The sequence below is a fragment of the Erpetoichthys calabaricus genome, chromosome 2, assembly GCF_900747795.2.
Source record: "Erpetoichthys calabaricus chromosome 2, fErpCal1.3, whole genome shotgun sequence".
Classification (NCBI taxonomy): Eukaryota; Metazoa; Chordata; class Cladistia; order Polypteriformes; family Polypteridae; genus Erpetoichthys; species Erpetoichthys calabaricus.
In genome coordinates, this window is record NC_041395.2 from 86,527,716 (window position 1) to 86,550,280 (window position 22,565).

General features: G+C 40.1%; 1 protein-coding gene and 1 long non-coding RNA gene across 2 annotated transcripts in view; one reads left to right on the forward strand and one right to left on the reverse strand.

Annotated features, from left to right (window-relative positions):
- Window positions 1–1,353, reverse strand: part of LOC114645290 (cytochrome P450 2B4-like) — a 55,465-nt gene extending 54,112 nt beyond the window's left edge. The window contains exon 1 of the mRNA XM_051923288.1: window positions 1,107–1,353. Within this exon, the coding sequence (XP_051779248.1) occupies window positions 1,107–1,313 (207 nt within the window). The 5' untranslated portion in view covers window positions 1,314–1,353. The remainder of the gene's footprint in view (window positions 1–1,106) is intronic.
- The window catches only part of LOC127526748 (uncharacterized), a 98,692-nt gene that overhangs the window by 54,156 nt on the left and 21,971 nt on the right, over window positions 1–22,565 (forward strand). The gene's annotated exons all lie outside the window — the stretch shown is intronic.

Genomic DNA, 22,565 nt, shown 5'->3' on the forward strand with positions numbered 1-22,565 from the left:
GGAATTACTTTATATATTCGTAAATGACTTTATATGTTCAGGTTTTGACTTTATATATTCAAGAATGACTTTATATATTCCGATGATAACTTTATATAATCAGGTTTTGGTGTTATATATTCAGAACACTGACTTTATATATTCCGAAAATCATTATATTTGCCTGTTTGGCACCCCATAATATATATATATATATATATATATATATATATATATATATATATATATATATATATACACAGTATATATAAGGTCCACAATTCATGCAGGACAATCACCATGCCATGAAGTCCATCAAAGTCTCTGTAGACATCTGCATTCAGATCTGTGTTTAGGCACAGATCAGGGAAAGGGCAGAAAATCATCTCTAATACTTTGAGTGCTCAATAATTGTGAAATGGAAGACATTTGGAACCACCAGGACTCTTCTTAGAGTTGACCATCTCACCAAACTAAGTAAATAGGAAAGAAGGGCATTGGTCAGGGTGGTGACCCAGAACCCAGTAGTGACTCTCTTAGGGTGTCAGAAGTCTTTTGCTGAAATGGGAAAATCTTTCAGAACCTCGACCATCTCAGCAGCACTCCATTAATTAGGCATTTATGGTAGAGTGGTTGGATGAAAGCCATTCTTGAGTAAACAGCATTTGTCAATCCAATTGAAGTTTATCAAACAGCATTTAAGGATTCTCTAGTCTGATGAGACAAACATTTAACTATCTGGGCAGAACAACAAGCACTGTGTCAGGCGAAAACCAGCTCATCACCTGCCTAATACCATCCCTCCGGTGAAGCATGGTGCTGGAGACTTAACCAAGAAGACTCAAATGTGTAATTCTGCCAAAGGGGCTTCTACAAAGTATAGGAATTAAGGGTCTGAATACTTATATGAAGAAGAGACTTCTATTTTTGATTTCTAATAAACATGCAGACTTTTCATTATGGGATATTGAGTGTAGAATAATGGTTAAAATGAAATCTACAACACAATAGAAAGTGAAACACTTAACTACAGAAAAACAAAATCGCGTGCTGAAAACCCATATAACAGGTAAAGAAACAATAGGACAGGTTGAAAGGTGCAGTAAGCAGGAAGTTGGGTAGCTCACCTGCAAGAATGTCCTCATAGGATCTATGAAAAACTGAAGATTTCCAATTAAAGGCACTGCCGTTGGACCTGGAGGTCTCTTATACTTCGGAAACCAAAGCCTAAAGACTTCATAAAGCAACAAAAATGCGGCTCCGAACACAAGAGCAGCTGTAACGGCTTGATATGAATTGCCCGCGGGAATAAACTCAGCGAGTGACAACTCCATGTTTCTCAACAGCAGCACCGCACTTCTTTCCTTGTTGAGGTGACAAAAATGAACTAAATATTGGGTGTGGCGGATGACCTTCAAGTACTACATTCGTGTGACGTCATGGCTTTTGCCTGTGTCCCTGAGTGGTCAACCTTCAAACTGTTGGTTTACTTCTGATATCAGCAAACGGTTGCAAGAAGTAACCGTTCTGGTCTTGACACGTTTTTAGGTCCATCAAGTAATACTACATTTATTATTTCTCATAGTTTACAAGATGAAAATCAGAACTGTGCACAAACGCTTTTTCCTTCCCACAATGCATACATTTAGTACAGGTGAGCGCTCTTTGATCCGCATAATCCAATTCAAGTGCGGATACCAAATTGGGGTGATGGCAGTGGGTCGGAATCTACAAGGGTGGCACGGGACACAGCGTGGGGAAAAAAAAAACGGACAAGGCGCCAGTCCACTTCTGGGAAAACACATACACACGATCAGTGACGAGACTGAAGTTGGCTACTTATTCACAGCCCTTTATTCGGCTGGCTACTTATTTGCAGATCAGTATTCTAGTGACAGTACCAGACAACAGTACAATTTTTTAAAGGGCTCTTTCCGACTTTGTTTAATCAAATACGGATTTGCGCAAATGGACAATTACGGCATGTAAGTTTTAACGGCGTCTCCCTTAGCTGCTCCGTTACACTTCTAAGTGATTAGATGATGGCAGTGGACAAGGGCACTGGTTAGGAATACACAGGACGTCTGCACCACCACATTCTCACTGTGCCGCCGTGCACGAGTAAGTGCGTAAGAGCTTAGCTTTAGACTGACACCAACTTAGCTTGCTCCATTCTAATAGGAGAAGCAGTCAAATTGTGCCGTCAGAATTTGTGGGGAGCTACATTCCTGGACAGAGCAATGCTAGAGAAAAGCAAAAGGGTCTTGCTCTAGACCTATAATGACAGGCTACTCTTGTGACTTTTTTAGCCACAGGACCTTGTGTTATCCATTCAGGGGAAGCTGTGGTAGAGGTCTGCGCGAGACTGATTTTTTAAACCCGCTCGCTTCCGCATACACCTAACCTCCTTGTCCCGCTCCCTCCCGCAGATCCACATTGCTTCCATTAAGGAAAAAGTCATGTGTGGTTGACAAGCCTGTTTAACTTGATGTATAAGGAGATCGCTGAAGGTTTCCCCTCTTTGTCCCAGTTGTCCTTTTCATATTTTTTGCGAAGAGTCTGCTTCATCATTATTTAATACATATCTTCCGAATGGAATTAAATAATAATTTCTGAGCACAAGTCCCCACCTCTTTTTCACAGAAAGGAACAAAAATGAGTAGTGTATAAGTAACATGCGTTATTAAAGCTTTGTAAGAAGGCAACCGTTTACTGTTCTATGTTGAAATAAAGTACGATCTGTATACAGGTGTCTTTATATATCTTAATGTTTGTCTGTCCAGGATTTTAAATCACCTTTTGAACTATTGACCTGAAATTTGGAACACATATACTACGTGACGTCTACTATCCGCTTTTGTGATAATGATTGGCCTCCAAGGTTATTACGCTTTTTATTTTTATTTTATTTTATTGTAGAATCAACTCTCGGCAGCGTACGGGCGCCGTTCTCATTCTTTCGCCGTCAATTCCCCTACCTCTTTTTTATCTTGAATAATTCTTGATGCAGGTTGAAGACTTAAGTGCCAGTTTAGATGAAAAATTAAAGCAAACGTACTAATTGCAACACAAACACTGCCTTAATCAGTTTTAACGCGAAGAGATGCCGACGAAAGAAGAGAAGAAGCGGTGAGTGGAGAAAAGAAGAGCTGCTCAGAAAGCAGCAAGCGCATCAACCTCAGAGCAAACGAATGGTAAACGTACAGAGAAAGAGTTTGAAAATCTAGGAATGCTTAAGTCATTAAGTGTATTCACTGCACATTATCGTGCTGTGCGCCATTACTGGTATGTTAATAATTGCTATACATTCCACACGACACGGAAGGTAGGTGCTGCCAAGTACAAGTCGCAAATATAAGTTTTGCTTAAAACATAAACTTTCCTAGTCGTCATATTACTTGCAGATTAACAAACGCTCTCCACGTTCTCACAGTACTTTTTTCTTATCAATACAAGCAAACTGTAACCAAGCAAAGCACTCTGAACGTACAGGCATCTCCTCGTCTACTCGCAGGCTCTGAAATGAAAGAGGGAGTTACCAGCTGAAATGAAAAGAAAGAGGCAGCTGACCAGTGAACTTCACTGCACTCTTTGATTTACTGCAATTGCATTACAGATTATTACAAATCTCTTCTGGTCCCTGCGCCTTTATGATCTTCTTAAATAAAAGATACAAAGACAGAAATATTGCTCCTTTGTAGATATGGTGACCATCCGTCCCCGTTTTCCGTGGACAGTCCACTTTTTCGGACAAATGTCCCCGTTTTGTCCCCGGTTTAAGATTTCATCCCTGGTTTCAGTTGGTTCACTTTTTTGAATGTATCTCATCACCACGATAATTTGAACTCGGCGCGCGTGCGCGGTGTTTTGACGGAGGTTATGCTTTACCGCATCCTGCAACTTTGACGAGAAATCACGTGACACGTGATAAGTTTTCGCTGTAGTGTTTAGAGTCCCTACTCGTGATCTGTAGATTCTAGGCGAACCCCTCCCCCACCCCCACGCCCACCCCCACCCCCAAACCCCCATGTCCCCGGATTGGCCCAAAAAAATCTGGTCACCTTATTTTAGAGTACAGTATGTGGATAAGTGTTCTGCGGTGGGTTGGCACCCTGCCCGGGATTGGTTCCTGCCTTGTGTTGGCTGGGATTGGCTCCAGCAGACCCCCGTGACCCTGTGTTTGGATTCAGCGGGTTTGAAGATGGATGGATGGATGGATAAGAGTTGGTGCTGAACAGTTTGGTGACAAGTTTTTTCGGATATCGTAACATCTGATTCTAAATCAGTTGTCGCATCATTGAATGGTTTCAGAAAAGAGTATGTTTTAGTTGATGTGGTCAATAGTCAAATTCCTGCAACACTGAATCAGCACTATATCTTCTCTCCACAGGCTGTTTGAGTGGCTACTGGGAGAATCGTATTAAGAGTGTGGCCACTACAGTTTAATCTGGTGTAGCCGCGCAAAGCATTGATCGTGCTTGAGCCTTGGTCAGTTACCCGTCAATTCCAAAAACTCAAACAGTAAAACGCAAACACCCATTTAAATCATGCTGGCTTCAAACGGAGTCGCAAAAAGCACCCTTTGACACAAGACTGTAGCTCTCATTAATGTAATGGATTGTAACAGATATGAAAGAGGGTTTCTCAGTGTTTTCGGTCCAAATATCAGTTGTTACAGCACACCCATAATTATTGACGGTCTCTAGCATGTCACATACAATATCCTTTCTCAGTTTTTGGCATTTTCTACCACGTGCCGCGATACAGTAGTCGGATTGGGGCAGACTCTCTTTAAACCTCAGACTTCCAAATTTTGGCTGCCGTGTCCAAGTACTGCTCAAGATGAATGCAGCCCTGTTGAAAAGCCCAATATCCTTGCAAACAAAATTCGCTCATTTATCCTGTGCGGAGTACCCAGAGGAAACCCACGCAGATAACATGCAAACTCCACGCAGGGAGGACCCGGGAAGTGAACCCGGGTCTCCATACTGTGAGGCAGCAGTGCTACCCACTGCGCCACTCATATTTATTCATTCAGCATTTTTTCTTATGCTGTAGCAAAACATTTCCAAAGTCAAAATAAACCATTTTATGTAGACATTTAATTGAGGAAGAAAATCTCCAAAGTTAGTGTTTACATAAGTATTTAAACCTCTGTGCTTTGGAAGCTCCAGGTTTACACCAATGACAAATTAATTACAAAGGTGGAAGTCATTTGACAGTCATAATTAAATATAATGAGGTGCTACTTGTGAGTTCTTTCTTTCTCTCTGGATATAAAAAGCCCCCTTCGTAGGGGCCGTAGTCTTTGCTGGACAGTCACTGAAAAAATGAAGAGAGAGGCGCATTCTGCTGATGTGAGAAACAAAGTTATTGAAATGCACAAGGTAACAGGAAATGACTATAAAAATATCAGAGTTTGAATGTCCCATTGTGCACTGCTGGATCCATCATCAGAAAGTGGAAGGTTCATCACAGCACCCAGACTCTTACTAGAACAGGCCATCCCTCAAAACTGAACATCAGAGTCAGACATCAACTGGTGGGAGGGGAGACTAGAAATCCAACCGTCACTTTCAGATGTTTGCAATGCTTTTTGGCTGAAACTGGAGTGAAGGTGCAGGGGTCCACAATTTCAAGAGCTCTTCATTAAACAGGCCTCTACAGGAGAGTGGCAAGAAAGAAGCCATTCCTTAAGATGGTCCACATAAAAGGTCATACGGCGTTTCCCAGTTAAGATGTGGGGAGAAGGTTTTATGGTCAGATGAAACCAAAACAGAACTTTTTGCTCAGACTTCAAAGAGGTACAGAATGTGTGGCATAAAACAAACCCATGCCACAAGAAACACCAGACCTACAGTGGAATATAGTCGTGGCAGCATCTTGCTCTGGGGATGTGTTTCATGTGCTGGGACTGAAAATTTTGTCAGAGTTGAAGGGACAATAGATGGGCACAAATACCACACAATATTGCAGGAGAACTTGTTCCAGTCTGCTATGAATTTAAAGCTCGGGAGAAGATTCATCTTTCAAGATGACAATGACCCTAAGGATTAGGCCAAAGTGACACCAGAATGGCTCAAAAACAGATAGGTGAATGTTTTGGAATGGCCAAGTCAAAGCCCTGATCTTAACCCTGTTGAGAATCAGTGGCACTGTTTGAATACTGCTGTTCAGAGACACCATCCCACCAACATAGACGGTACCTAGAAATCATGCCAAGAAGAAGAAGGGAAGAATCACACCTGAGCAATGTGCAGAACTGGGGCATATTTACATACCCCAAAAGAATGAAGGCTGTTACTGCAGCAAAAAGGTTCTTAACAAAGTATTAATGTGTTGGGCTTGAATACTTAGGCAAACAATCACTTTGGAGTTTTTCTTTAGTTAAATATGTACAGAAAAGGGTTTATTTGAAGTTTGACAATGTTTTGTTACAGCACAAGAGTTCACATTAAAAATACCAAATGGATAAATATGTGGACAAATCTTTTGTCATGCAGAAAATTAGGATGACTTTTAAAGTGATTGAATATTTTTGCACGTCACTATATGTTTGTGAAAGGGCTTTTTGGTAATTATTTTTACCAGTATTTTCCCTTAATTCTGAAATGATCACAGGGCTGAAGTTAGGTACCCATTTGGCTGGCATTTTATTCACTCCTTGCTACTCCCGGTATATACTTGCAGTCAGCTACTTATTCACACAGCTTTTGCAAACCAGCTTATTATTCTATTATAACAGCAATGCAAAATATTCTACAGTGTGTACATTAATCGGCATCATTACAAACTGATCCATTATTTGAAAAAATAAATATTCCACATTTTGGTCCTGCACAGGTCAAAAATGTTAAACTCTAATTTAACAAAGGAATCTGTCCTGGACAAGTTTATATTATGCCAATGTCACAAAACTATGAAAATCAAGGTGGTCCAACATGATTTAACACTTTACAGTGCCCATTAAATATCGCAGTAAATCCCATTTATCTGATATTGGAGTGGGAATACTTTGTCAGTTTCACCCCAGTACTCGCACTGGGCAGAGCAAAACTCTGCTGCATCTTAAAAAACGCATCTTCCTTGTCACAAAACTGTGAAAGGTAAGGTGGCCCAATGTGATGTAACTGACCCATGCAGGTCCTAACTGTTAAATGTTTAGCTTTTCAAAGAATTGACACATTTAGTCAATTAATATACACATTGTAGATGTGCAAACATTGCGCTTAGGGCTTTGCACTTTCAACCCTTTGTTTGTGGGTTCAAGTCCTGAGACTGACATTGTGTGACCATGAGCAAGTCACTTCACTTGTCTGTGCAGCATGGTGTGGGGTCGCCGGGCATAATAAATCTAACTAGAAGTAACTAAATGTTATGTTGCATAAAGACGTCAATCGTAAATGTTGAATATTTTGCCTTTAGAATATGTAACTGCTTTGCAAACGCTGTGTGAAAGTACAGCTGCGGGTTGCAAGCAAGCATGTAGAGGGGACCGAATAATAAGACGGCCGAATATGTAGCTAACTTCAGCCTTGTGTTCATTACAGACTCAAGGGTAGATTCTGTTAAATAGTAATAATAACCACCAAGTCCTTTCACAAACGTATTGTGCAGAAAACATATATGGTGCAGTTTAAACACAAATGTGTCTCCTAGACACTTCTCTTTACACTCCATGACTCTGCAGCCCTTGTGTTCCTGTTTCTTGCCACTTGCCATCTTTCCGCTGAAGATCACGTGAACAACCAATATAGTTGCACGCAGAACCGATATAGTTCATACACAGAGTTGTGATTGGGTGCGAACGCATAACCAATATGTTTCATACGCGAAACCGATATAGTACACGCATACAACCAATAGAGTTCAAGCGCAAAATCGACAGGTTACCCACATCAAACCAGTATAAGATGTGCATGAAACCAATATAGTGCATACGCAAATCCATTGTTAGACCGACACAGAACGCAACCCAATATTGTTCATACGCAAACCGATAACATGCAAGCGTAAACCAATACACTTCATTATTATTATAATTAATTAATTCATACACAAACCAATAACAAACGTACTGGAACCAGTGATACACACACGCAAATAAATATAGTTCATATGCAAACCAGTGGTATGCACGTACAAACGGATATAGTTCATGCACAAACCGATAATATATAGACACGAACCAATATAGTTCATATGAATGAAACCAGTATTGTACACACGCAAACCAATGAAGTATGCACGCAAACCGATAGTAAATATTCATAAACCAATAGTGTTCACACGTAAACAAATAGATTACACACAGAAATATATGACTTATGGCCTGTTTGGCCCCTCATACTTTTGAAGTCAATGCCGTTCATTATTTATTAGGTTTCTTTACCAGATCTTATGTAAAACGTGTGTCACCATGTTTTTTTTATAAGTTTTTTTCCAGCATTTGCCAATCTTTGTAGATAGCCAAGTAAGTTTCAAAGGTACGTTTCAAAGTATAACATCATCTGATGGAAATATAGTATATATAATAAATTGGGAAAAGCAGGCTTTCAAATACAGTACTGTGCAAAAGTTTTAGGCAGGTGTGAAAAAATGCTGTAAACAAAGAATGCTTTCAGAAATATAAATAATGATTGTTTATTGTTATCAATTTACAAAATGCAAAGTGAGCGAACAAAAGAAAAATCTAAGTCAAATCAATATTTGGTGTTCCTACCTTCTGCCTTCAAACCAGCATCAATTCTTATAGGTACACTTGCACAAAGTCAGGGATTTTGTAGGATTATACTCAGGTGTCTGATCAACCAATTATACCAAACAGGTGCTAATGATCATCAATGTCACACGTAGGTCGAAACACAGTCATTAATTGAAACAGAAACAGCTGTGAAGGAGGCTTAAAAGTGGGTGAGGAACAGTCAAACTCTGCTACCAAGGTGAGGTTGTGGAAGACAGTTTCATGTCATGGCAAGATTGAGCACAACAACAAGACACAAGGTAGTTCTACTGCATCAGCAAGGTCTCTCCCAGACAAAGATTTCAAAGCAGACTGGGGTTTCAAGATGTGCTGTTCAAGCTCTTTTGAAGAAGCACAAAGAAACGGGCAACGTTGAGGATCGTAGACGCAGTGGTCGGCCAAGGAAACTTAGTGCAGCAGATGAAAGACACATCAAGCTTATTACCCTTCAAAATTGGAAGATGTCCAGCAGTGCCATCAACTCAGAACTGGCAGAAACCAGTGGGACCCAGGTATACCCATCTACTGTCCGGAGAAGTTTGGCCAGAAGTGGTCTTCATGGAAGAGTTGCAGCCAAAAAGCCATATCTCCGACGTGGAAACAAGGCCAAGCGACTCAAGTATGCACGAAAATATAGGAACTGGGGTGCAGAAAAATGTCAGCAGGTGCTCTGGACTGATGAGTCAAAATTTGAAATATTTAGCTGTAGCAGAAGGCAGTTTGTTCGTCGAAGGGCTAGACAGCGGTACAATAATGAGAGTCTGAAGGCAACAGTGAAGCATGGTGGAGGTTCCTTGAACGTTTGGGGCTGCATTTCTGCAAATGGAGTTGGAGATTTGGTCAGGATTAATGGTGTTCTCAATGCTGAGAAATACATGCAGATACTTATCCATCATGCAATACCATCAGGGAGGCGTATGATTGGCCCCAAATTTATTCTGCAGCAGGACAACGACCCCAAACATACAGCCAAAGTCATTAAGAACTATCTTCAGCATAAAGAACAACAAGAATTCCTAAAAGTGATGGTATGGCCCCCACAGAGCCCTGATCTCAACATCATCGAGTGTGTCTGGGATTACATGAAGAGACAGAAGGATGTGAGGAAGCCTACATCCACAGAAGATCTGTGGTTAGTTCTCCAAGATGTTTGGAACAACCTACCAGCCGAGTTCCTTCAAAAACTGTGTGCAAGTGTACCTAGAAGAATTGATGCTGTTTTGAAGGCAAAGGGTGGTCACACCAAATATTGATTTGATTTAGATTTCTCTTTTGTTCATTCACTGCATTTTGTTGATTGATGAAAATAAGTGATTAACACTTCCATTTTTGAAAGCATTCTTTGTTTACAGCATTTTTTCACACCTGCTAAAACATTTGCACAGTACTGTATAATATTTACCTGATAATGACATGAGTATTCGTTTAATAATCTTTCAGATCAGATCTTCATAAAAATACCAATAAAGAAAAGCATTGAACAAAAATAAATTAGAACACCTCTTTGCAATTAGCCAAGAACAAAAACCAACTATCAATGCTGCGCGTTCAATTAGTGCATAAAAATGCCGTATACAATTTTACTCAGATAGCTTTCAAAGTAAAATTTGTTAACTTTTCATTAATAACAAATGCTCATATCTCTGAGCTTTTTAATGTTGTCTAAACGAGTTTATTTAGTGAAAAATGGGGTGAAATTAACCACATTTGTATTTTCTAATTAATAAACACCAATGGAGTCAATAACTGGACCAACTGGACTGCACTATATATTTCAGTAGTAGATGGCTGTGAAGGATCGTCTGTAAATTTGGAGCAAGTTTAAGTGGAAAAAAGAACAAAACAAACAACATTTTCACTATTTTTTTCAACAAAAAATGTGTATGTGAGCAAACAGGCGAAGACCAACAGGGGAATGGGACAAGAGTGGAGAGTAGCTTGCAAATATTTGAGCAAACTGTTGTGCAAAGACTGGTGATCATATGCGATTTAAAATGACTTGCACCAATGAAATCTGAAATTATTGTGTAATGTGAACCATCCTTAAGGCATCATAATATATTTTAATAAACTGATGTGACTGAGACATGTTATGAGAGCATTGGGAGGAGTTTTTTATTTTTGATCCTGCCAGTGAATGCACATGAGGAGCTTCACACCGCCTTCAAGATGCCTGTTTACGATTTTGCTGCAGATGCCTAAGGTACTCACACAATTGCCCATATGGTTAATCCTGCCCTGCTTTGAGAAGATTCACCAGTGCTGGATCTATCATATGTAGAACACTGTTGGAGAGAGCAGAACTGGTGGGAATGAAATGTAGATGGGCTGGATACAAATATTGGTCTGACAATTTCAGAACAACAAGGGGGGCATTCGATTATGGTAACATCATAAAAACATAAAAATGTTTCAACAGGCTGCACCAATTTACAAAAAAGGTAGCTCTTTATTTAACCCTTTAGCCTAATAGGTATTGTACAATGATAGTGACTGTCATGAATATGAAAAGCCCCTCAAGTGAAGGATGACCAGAATCTTTGGCTTGTGCACAGAAAAGCAACAAAGAAAAGGGTCTATTTTCAGAATCTCAAAAATTCAAAGGTTCACAAGAGCAGAAAATCGGTACAAAGGAGTTGCCAAAAGGCAAGCCAAAGGCAAACAAGTCCTAATATGAAAATGCAGTAACAGAATCCAATAATTAGAGCAAAGTAAATAAAAACTCCAACAGACTTCAATGTGTCATGTCTGGACTCTCCTCTGCTTTGATCTAAATAATTTGAGGGAAGACACAGATATGTTGATATCATGGTGGCCCCGCCTCCTGGGGCACCACCCATAAAGAACATGGAGCGTAAGTAAATTTAAAGAGATAGTATATAATTATAAAAAGAAAATACATCAAAATATAACACATAGCAAGTCAGAAACAGCAAAAACAACAGTAAAATACATAAACATATGTTATACCATAAAGTGAAAGTACAATTATAATCTTATTTTAGCAACCTTCCCTGTGAGTAGAAGGGCACAGAGGACATAGACTTTATCAACAGGTTTTCTGTTGGCCAATCTCAAATAAGAAATCAGAACAGTGCAATTTAAATTGATTACAGAATAAATACTTCATTGGACTGTTTACAGTCTAAACTAACACCTCTCCTTTGCTAAGGCCACAGAGAACACCCTAACTAAATGGGCTTTGGTGTTTTTGTTTGCCCACAAAGTATACCATAACTAAAGACTGTAGATCGCACCAACTTTTTACCAGACCCACAGTGTGCAAACTTTCACTTTGGGTGGGTGTTTGCCGCATGACTGCTAACTCAGTTCCATTCATCTCTCTCTGACCCAACCTGTGGCTTAGCATCTCTCACTCCTTCATCACTTTGAATAAGATCTCAATAGTGCAGTGTGTTAATGCTGCTTCAGATTTTGCTTACAGCTGTGCTGAGTGTTTAAATGTCCATGGAGGCTTGGTGGCTCTTGTGTTTTCTGAAGTGCATCCCTTCATTTCACTTTCACTTGACTGCCAATATAATTCCAGTGCTTGCCACCTACAAATATTTTCAGCTGTCTCGTTCATTATAGGCTGCGTTAATAATGGAGTCAAGTCAGAGTACAGAAAACTTGTGGAGGACTTTGTCTTATGATAAAGGGAAAACCACCAGCACTCAGCATCAGCAAGACAAAAGAGCTAGTGGCAGACATCCAGTGAAGCAAAGAGCTTCCGAGACCAGTCACCAATAAGGAGGAGGATGTGGAAGTGGTGCAGCGCTACAAGTACCTGGGGGGTTTATATGAACAGCAAACTAGAATATTCTGACAATACAGTGGCACTGTACATGAAGGGACAGAGCAAACTGTACTCCTTGAGGATACTCTGTTGATGTACGCAGTGAGATGCTGGAAATGTTTTATCAGTCAGTAGTAGCCAGTGTGGTGTTCTATGCTGCAGTCTCCTGGGGAAGCAATTGAGCTCAAAAAATGCACAATGCCCAAACAAACTTATCAAGAAAGCCTGCTCCATCACAGGGCAAACCCTGGACACACTGGAAGCTCTTGTGGAAAACAGGATGATGGCAAAATTGGATGCCTAATGAATTCCCTTCATTCCCTCCAGGAGGTGCTCTCTTGGGTCACTTTTGCCCACAGGCTCATTCCATGATAGTGTGCTAAGAAGTGCCTTGGGTGATCTTTTCTGCCAGCTGCTATCAGGCAATTTAATGCTTCCTCTCGACACCACAAACTAAATTCTGATACTCATTTAAGTTCATTTTGCAATTTTATATTCAGTTTGCTGTTTCTGCACAATATACATTATTGATTGATTGGTTGATTGATCGATTGATTGAATTATTTGTCCTGGCAGACAAATCCTGTTTTTTTTTGTTTGTTTTTGCTGCTGTATGCATCTGAATTTCCCCTTGGGATTAATATAGTTCATCTAATCTAATCTAATCTTTCATAGTTCACAATATTTCTGATGTCCTCTTGTGGGTGATTCTCCAACTGGTAGAAGATCTTGACTGCTTTTTCATGGATTATTTGTATCATGGTAGGTGATGTAGTGTCTCTGTGGATCTGAATACTGACTATAAACTAGAGCAAGTTTTAATGTTTTGTTCTGTATTCTTTGGAGAGCTTAGATGTGGGTGTTTGCTGCATATGTTTGATGCATTTTGAACTTCTGCTGTTGGGGACAATTTCATTGCAGCTCTTTTTGACTTTAGCAATCTTGGACCTGATGTGTTGGGTTCAATATTACAACAAGGTATTTCATTGAGTTCAACAAGAGGATGCTCTTATTGAATATGGTGTCTTTACCTTTTGAAGAGTGTAGTCTTTTGATCAGTAGGATTTTTGTCTGAAATGATCACAATGCATCAAGTCTGGAACCAAGTTAGTAAGGCATTGATTGCTTCTTACAGTCTTTTAGTGATAATCCTGGTTTGTCTAGATTTGTAAAGAATTTCCATGTCATCTGTATGTTGAGTCATCATGATCTCTTCTGATCTGGGTATGTCACTGACTCATTTTTTGACATGAAAATAAAATTAATTCAACACAGTTTAACTATTTCATATTAAACATTGTAGCTTTTCTCGTCCAATTCAACAAGAGTGTGACTGGTTTGCCAACTGATATGTGCTTCCATATTGAACTGAACAAAACTCAAATGAAACAAACTATAGTAATGTATCCTTTGCATTATTTGTCAAGTTTAATGTCATGTGTCAGTGTGTACCATTTAAACAACTAGATCTTCATGTCACAACAGAACCGCACAAATAAGCAGCAGAAAAATATCGCCAAACTCATCCTCATCAGAAATCAGTTGACAGTGAAGAAGAGAACAGGGAAAACACCAGTAAATAGTGTCCCTCCTAAGAACTTAATTTGAGTTTCTATAAAATTGAATCCACCTAATCTGTGTTTTTAATGACCTTACAAAGCCTGCCCCTGTGAATTGCAAGGCAGGCCTACTAAATTCAAATGGATCAAGCTCAAGTCCAAATAAGACTCAGACAGCTAGAACAAGGAGAACATACAAACTCCAGAAAGATAATTGACAAGTCACGTAATTCAAACATTAAATTCATATACTATATAGTAAATAATAGAAATGAGTGGCATTGTTGATTATTGGTTTTTCATGATGGCTCAGAGTCCTGAGTTTAATCCCTGGTCCAGATACTCCCTGTGTGAAGTTAATACAATGTCACTGTGCCTGAATGGGCTTTGCTCTGGGTACTCTGATGATCCGTGGTAAATATGTATCAGACAGATTAAGTGGCGACTTTAAAATGGTTCCATATAACTCAGAGTTGGTGTGCATTAGTTAACCATGTGATGGATTGGTGCCTCATCCAGGGTTGTTTTCCAACATGTACCGCATGCTATTGCGATGGTCACTGGCTTCGTTCTCACCCTAATTAGATATGTGAGTTAGAAAAGAGATGGCTGGCTGGATGGATGGGTAAATGCCTTCAAGAATAATCTGCTGAAATCCAAATGAAAATGTAACACCATATTTGTTATGCTGGCACTTACACTTAAAAGTAGCTGTATAGATAATGCACTTTATCAATCCATATTACCTTGTTGTCTAGTTCAGGTTCGTAGATAGACAGTTTCTATATCGGCAGAATAATTAAAAGATAAAAACACAGTACAAATTAATTTAAAAGTAACCTCTCAAACAAGTAGGTATGGAGCCCCAAGGGAATGTGTGATGCTGGAGTCCATCTCCCGGGAGAGAGAAGAAGGGAAAAAAACAAGTGCAATTCATTACTTTTTAAAAACAGAACTCAGTACACTCTGTAAGTTCATTTTTTACCTCTTTTTGTTTGTTTCTATTCATTTTGAAATATCTCTGAACATATAACAAGCATGTGCTTGCTAACTAGGTTTCAGGGGACATTGTTAGACAGACACACTACTGCCTAGTTAATCTATCAATTTGTCCATTTTTAGAATTTGACAGGAATTATCTGTAGTCCTACAAAAACAAAACAGACTGGTGACAATCACTCCAGTCATGATGACATTTTTCAGAGATTGGGGCAGGGACAAATTATGGATGAGGATGTTACTGTTACCAAGGATGTTACCACAAGAGCCAACCAAAAGCCCTGGATGATGAGAGAAGTGCACAAGCTGCTTAAGATCAGAAATGCAGCCTTCAGATCTGGAGACAAGGCCGCCCTCAGGGTGGCCAGAGCTAACCTGTCTCGCGCTATAAGAAGAGCTAAGTGGGCATACGCGCAGAGGATTAACAAACACTTCAGCAGCACCAGAGACACATGTCATATGTGGCAGGGCATTCAGACAATTGCAAACTACAAGCCCAACCCACACAGCAGCAATGGTGATGCCTCCCTACCGGATGAGCTGAACAACTTCTTTGCACGGTTTGAGGCACAGAACAAAGAGCCTGTGAGAAAAGCAACACCTCCCTCCACTGACCAGGTACACTGTCTCTCCATAACTGACATGAAGAGGACTCTATCCAGAGTCAACCCACGCAAGGCTGCAGGACCTAACAACATATCTGGTCGTGTGCTCAAAGAATGTGCCAGTCAACTGGCTGGTGTCCTTACAGACATCTTCAACACATCTCTGAGCCAGTCGTCAGTCCCAGCATGCTTCAAGTCGACCACCATCATACCAGTGCCAAAGAAGTCATCAGTGACATGCTTGAATGACTACTGACTAGTTGCACTCACGCCAATCATAATGAAGTGCTTCGAAAGGTTAGTCATGTCACACATAAAGACTAATCTCCCTGCCTCCCTTGACCCTCTTCAGTTTGCATACCGCTCAAACAGGTCAACTGAGGATGCCGTATGCTCTGCCCTTCACCTCTCCCTGACACATCTGGATAAAAAAGACACATATGTCAGGATGCTATTCATAGACTTTAGCTCCGCCTTCAACACAATCATCCCTCAAAAGCTAGTTGTAAAACTGAGCAAGTTGGTCCTGAACACCACCCTCTGCAATTGGATCCTGGACTTCTTGACAGAGAGGCCCCAGTCAGTTTGGATGGGCTGCAACACTTCCAGCATCATCACACTGAGCACTGGAGCACCGCAGGGCTGCGTGCTTAGTTCACTGCTCTTCACCCTGCTGACTCACGACTGCACAGCCACGCATAACACCAACCACATCATTAAGTTTGCAGGTGATACAACAGTGCTGGGACTGATAAGCAGGGATGATGAAACAGCATACAGAGATAAGGTGGAATGGATGTCCGCATGGTGTGAAGACAACAATCTATCTCTCAATGTCGACAAGACAAAAGAGATAATCGTGGACTTCAGAAAATCACATCATGCCCACATCCCACTTAGCAGCAACGGTTTAGATGTGGAGACTGTTAGGAGTACCAAGTTCCTCAGTGTGCACATAACTAAGGAATTTATGTGGATGCATAACACCTCATCACTAATCAAGAAAACCCAGTAGAGACTACACTTCCTGAGGCGGCTGAAGCGAACAAGTCTTCCCCCTTCCATCCTCACCATGTTCTACAATGCACCATTGAGAGTGTTCTCACCAGCTGCATCACTGTCTGGTATGGCAACTGCAACATATCCAACCGCAAGTGCCTGCAAAGGATAATGAAGACAGCAGAGAACATTATTAGGGTGCCTCTCCCTTCACTACAGGACATATTTTACAAACGCAGTGTCCGCAAGGCCTGCAGCATTGTGCAGGACCCCTTACACCCCTCACATGGACTTTTCACACTTCTGCCATCCAAGAGAAGACACTGCAGCATCAGAGCCTGATCTGCCAGGCTGCAGGATAGTTTTTACCCCCAGGCTGTCAGACTCCTTAACACCAGGCTGCCCCCTGGGACCTTCCACACGGCCTCAACCACCTCTAAAAACAGAACTTTTATACATGCAAGCCACTTTCCTGTAAAGACGAGTATGCATGTAGAAAAGAACTGAAAATCTCATACTGACTTTTAAGTATTTTGACTTTTTTTTTTTATTATTTCACCTTATACAATTTCTTGTATTAGGAATTTGTTAGTTTTCGCATACCCCTTGGGGTCAGAGTGCAGGGTCAACCATTGTACAGCACCCCTAGAGCACAGCACAGATCCTTAGCCTCAGAGCCACCACTCCACCCTGCTCTGCTGTGAAGCATTCTGACCTGTCATTGTTTACACATGTCTTAAACAACTATTATCATACACTGATCTATATCTATTATTTATTTATTTATTTATTTATTATATTACATATCTATTGACTATATTTATGTATCTAGATTGCAAATACCATACATTGCATCAATGCTCACATTGCTTACTACACATCAATATTGCTGCTACTTCTTTGTCTTGTCTTTGCACAATGTCTTGTCTTGTTTGTGTTTTAATTTTAATTCTATTTTTAATTTATTATTTGCACTTGATGTTGTTACACTGTGGACTCTGAGCTTTGCAATTTCATCTATCTGTATACTTGTATATGTTTGAGATGACAATAAAGTTCGCTTTGACTTTGACATTAAACAGAATATACCAGATAGTCATGATTTCCTCTAGTTTGCATATCACTGCTACTAGTTCACAGTGGATGCCATATCTCTTGAACATCCCGGAACATCCAGATAATAAAAACCATCGTGCCAGAGTCCCATTGATAGACCTAACTCTGTTATACCTTCTGCAACTGGTATTTGGACTTAACAGCTCTCACCATGTGTGGATTATCAGTATCAAATCCTCTATAGTGATCCTCAACACAGGCACTCCACAGGGTAGTGTGCTGAACCCCCTTCTGTAGTCCTTGTTCATCTCTGACTGTGTGGTTGGACACAATTCCAAACTCCATCATTAAATCTGCTGATGACTCTATCACAGGCCTGTTCACCAACAATGACAAAGCAGTTTACAGAGAAGATGACTACTTACTCCACTGTTTTTTAAATTATTTTTTAGTTTTTATTTGTTTTATTTTTTATTTTTTTATTTAGTTTTAGTTTTTTTCCATCTTCTAATTTTAGCTTTTATTTTTTCGTAATTTTTGCTTTGCACCCTCCCCCTCTATAATCTATTGTCTATGGAGGGGGAGTAAAAGCTTTAGATTCATCAAAAATTTCAATCTCTGATTTTTGAAGGATCTCAACATTTTAGGGTCCCCTGATACCAAAAACATAGATACCTTGATGATGGGTATGTGTCTGTGTGTCACAGTTTCTTGTGGAAAGTCTAGAGCAGGCATGTCCAAAGTCCGGCCCGCGGGCCAATCACGGCCCGAGATCGGATTTTATATGGCCCGCGCCTTTTGTCTCAAAATGTGTTATTTTTGGCCCGCATGCACAAACAGAATAAATAAATCATACCGATTCAACATGCAGTTTCTCTTTTGAACTCATGGTGGCAGCACTTTATAACAGAGTCTGCCAACTGCCATAAAACCTCAAACAGAAAAAGATTGAATGATGGACCAATCACAGCTCTCGCTGGACGCGATGCTGTGGGGCTTGGGAGGGTTTAACACCGAGGTGTACACTGCAGGTGTACACTGCCAGTTTGAAGGTACACTGTATGGCTGTGTAAAATTTGCTGTGACCCTACAACTGTCATGGCTACAGCAAGTAAAAAAAGGAAAGTTGATAATGAAGGACGCCGCTTCCAGGCAAGGTGGAAGTTACGATATTTTTTCACTGAAAACCGAAACAACTGTGTCTGCCTAATTTGACTGTTGCTTTGTATAAGGAATATACAGTGGGTACGGAAAGTATTCAGACCCCCTTCAATTTTTCACTCTTTGTCATATTGCAGCCATTGGCTAAAATCATTTAAGTTAATTTTTTTCCCTCATTAATGTACACACAGCACCCCATATTGACAGACAAAAAAAAGAATTTTTGAAATTGTTGCAGATTTATTTAAAAAGAAAAACTGAAATATCACATGGTCCTAAGTATTCAGACCCTTTGCTCAGTATTTAGTAGAAGCACCCTTTTGAGCTAATACAGCCATGAGTCTTCTTGGGAAAGATGCAACAAGTTTTTCACACCTGGATTTGGGGATCCTCTGCCATTCCTCCTTGCAGATCCTCTCCAGTTCTGTCAGGTTGGATGGTAAACGTTGGTGGAGAGCCATTTTTAGGTCTCTCCAAAGATGCTCAATTGGGTTTAAGTCAGGGCTCTGGCTGGGCCATGTGATATTTCAGTTTTTCTTTTTTAATAAATCTGCAACAATTTCAAAAATTCTTTTTTTTGTCTGTCAATATGGGGTGCTGTGTGTACATTAATGAGGGAAAAAAATTAATTTAAATGATTTTAGCAAATGGCTGCAATATGACAAAGAGTGAAAAATTGAAGGGGGTCTGAATACTTTCCGTACCCACTGTAATGTGAAGAGACATTACGAGACAAAACATGCTAGTACATATGGCAAGATATCAGAGATTGACCGTGCTGAAAAAGTGATGCAACTCGAGGAGAGCTTAGCCCCCCAGCAACGGTTCTTTACGCAGGCCCATGAGTCAAATGAAAACATCACCAAAGCTAGCTATGAAGTGGCTATGTTAATTGCTAAACATGGAAATCCTTTTACAGAAGCCGAGTCTGTTAAAAACTGTGTCATGAAAATAGCAAAACACATTTGCCCTGAAAAGAAGAAAGAACTTTGCCAACATTTGCCTCGTTCGTAACAGTGTGGCACGGAGAATTGAAGAGCTGTCATCAGATGTTAGAAGACAGCTGGGAGACATGTCAACAAATTTTGATTTCTTTTGTTTAGACTGCGATGAAAGCACAGATGCATCAGACACTGCTCAGTAACTGATTTTTTTGAGAGGTGTTGATGGTGACATAAACATAACAGAAAAGATGCTGGACCTCAAAAGCCTCAAAGGCCAAACAAAAGGAACTGATTTATTCCGTAATGTTTGTTCATCTGTTGATGACATGAAACTACCATGGAGCAAACTTAGTAGGATTATTACAGATGGAGCGCCTATCATGGCTGGTGAACGAAGTGGATTGTCCATGCTAATCTGTAACAAAGTCAGCGACGAAGGAGGCGACGCTGTTAAACTCCATTGCATCATTCATCAGCAGGTTCTTTGCGCCAAACATCTAAGATTTGATCATGTCATGAATCCAGTGGTAAAGGCAATTAATTTAATCCATTCTTAAGCTCTATACCAGGGGTAGGCAACGTCGGTCCTGGAGTGCCACAGTATGTGCAGGTTTTTGTTCCAACCCAGTTCCTTAACGAGAACTCAATTATTGCTGATGAAGCACATATTGCTTAAGTGACATTTTAATGCTTCATTTTAGTGGTCTCGCTTGTTAAGGTTCTCCAACCTTAATTGCTTATTTCAATCTTAAACTGCTGCATTCATTGTTTTAATTGCTCCTTATTAGCAATAAATGTAAAACAGGGGTAGGCAATGTCGGTCCTGGGGCCTCATGTATAAACGGTGCGTACGCACAGAAATGTTGCGTACGAACCTTTCCACGCTCAAATCGCGATGTATAAAACCTAAACTTGGCCTAAAGCCACGCACATTTCCACGGTAACTCATTCCTTGGCGTACGCAATTTATCCGCCCGGTTTTGCAGACTGGCGGCACCCAGTGTCAAAGCAGTGCTACTGTTCCTGTGTGGTTACCCTTTCTTAGATCCACATCCACGGCGGCGGCTTTATCAAATACACTGAAATTAACCGCATATTGTTCATAAATTTAATGCATCTGATTGTAATTAACCTGTAACAATATAATGGTCCACAGAATGGTCAAACTACTGTTCCTGTGTGCTCATCCTTTCTTTCTTAGCTCCACATTCCTGACGCGGCTTTATAAATATACTGAAATTAACTGCATATTGTTTATTAGTGTAATGCATCTGATTGTAATTAACCTGCTGCAATATAATGGGCCAGGGAATAGCCATAGTATTCCAAATACCAGAACTGCTTTAGCGTTGTTACGCTCACTGCATCTTGTTCTTCTTTTTGCTGTTCCCGTTAAGGGTTGCCACTGCGGATCATTTTTTTCCATATTACTCTCACTGCACCACTCGGAGTATTTATATCACTGTATCTGAGTGTGAATCACAGCAGCAGATGATCGGAAAGAGAATTATCGGTATACAGTTTCAAGTACACACTACCTCAACCACGGCAAAAAGCGTCAAAGCCTTTCCTGTACCGACCTCGCGTTTCAGAAACAGTTTCATCCCAAGAACTATAAACGCACTCAATCACCTCACTGTAAACTTGCACTACAGTTATAATATTGCACAACCTGCGCTACTTTATAAAGCGCGTATGATGACAATATCATTTTTAAGATGAAATGCAGCAAAATATGTTGCTTATAGTATACAGATAAAACTTTAACTTCATTTAAATAATCTGTATTGCTAATAATTAAACATGTGAGGACACGGTGCCGCAGCGCTAGCTAGTTCACGGATAGCTCCTGCCTTGCGCTGTATTATTGCTGGTGCTGACGCGACACTGGAAGGATAGATGAATAGAATAATTAAACATGCACTACGAAGATATTTCAATGTTCCTTAAAAGTTTTGAAGAATCGCCGTTCTAAGCTTACAAATGGCTTCACGTCTATTACAGAGCTGATTGTGTGGCGATTGGAGAAAGAAAAGTATGGACAGGAATTGGAGGTTAGTACGTTTGAAAGAGACGGTACTTCTGTAATAAATTATTTCATCGAAGGTCACACATGGTGCAACAAGCCTCTTGCGTGAGATATGAACAATCACTGCGCCACCGTGTTCCCATGTTTAATAACATGCTTTCATTCCTATCATCATGAAAATGATATCACGTATACATCTCAGTATTTTAATTATTCAGAGAGCTGTAATATCTCGAATGTAATGGATTCTGTGTCCTGTCAGAGAAAGAGAAAGAACGGAAGCACGTAGTGATTCACACACATAGAGCACATAGAAGATCAAACACAGAAAAAAGCATTTAACATGCTACTTGAGAAACTAGTAAAATAAACGCTTTTAAGAAATTTCGAGATTAAAGTTGACATTTCGTGCTTTTTTCCCACTGTGTGCCTATGTTTTTTGTTTGTACCCTAATACGCTTTCATATGACACTCAGACGGTGGGCTACAACTTGCCTTTTCACAGCGACTTTGATATGTGATTTCTTTTTTATTTCGGGCACTGTGCGACTTTGTGAATTTGATCTTTCGAGTTTTTCCGACACTCTGTCACTCGATCAACTTTCTTTTGTTGATTATACCACTGTTTAAACCAACAAATAGTAGGTTTTTCCTTTGCCTCCACTTGGTATTCGCTGAAATTCTTATATTTTCCC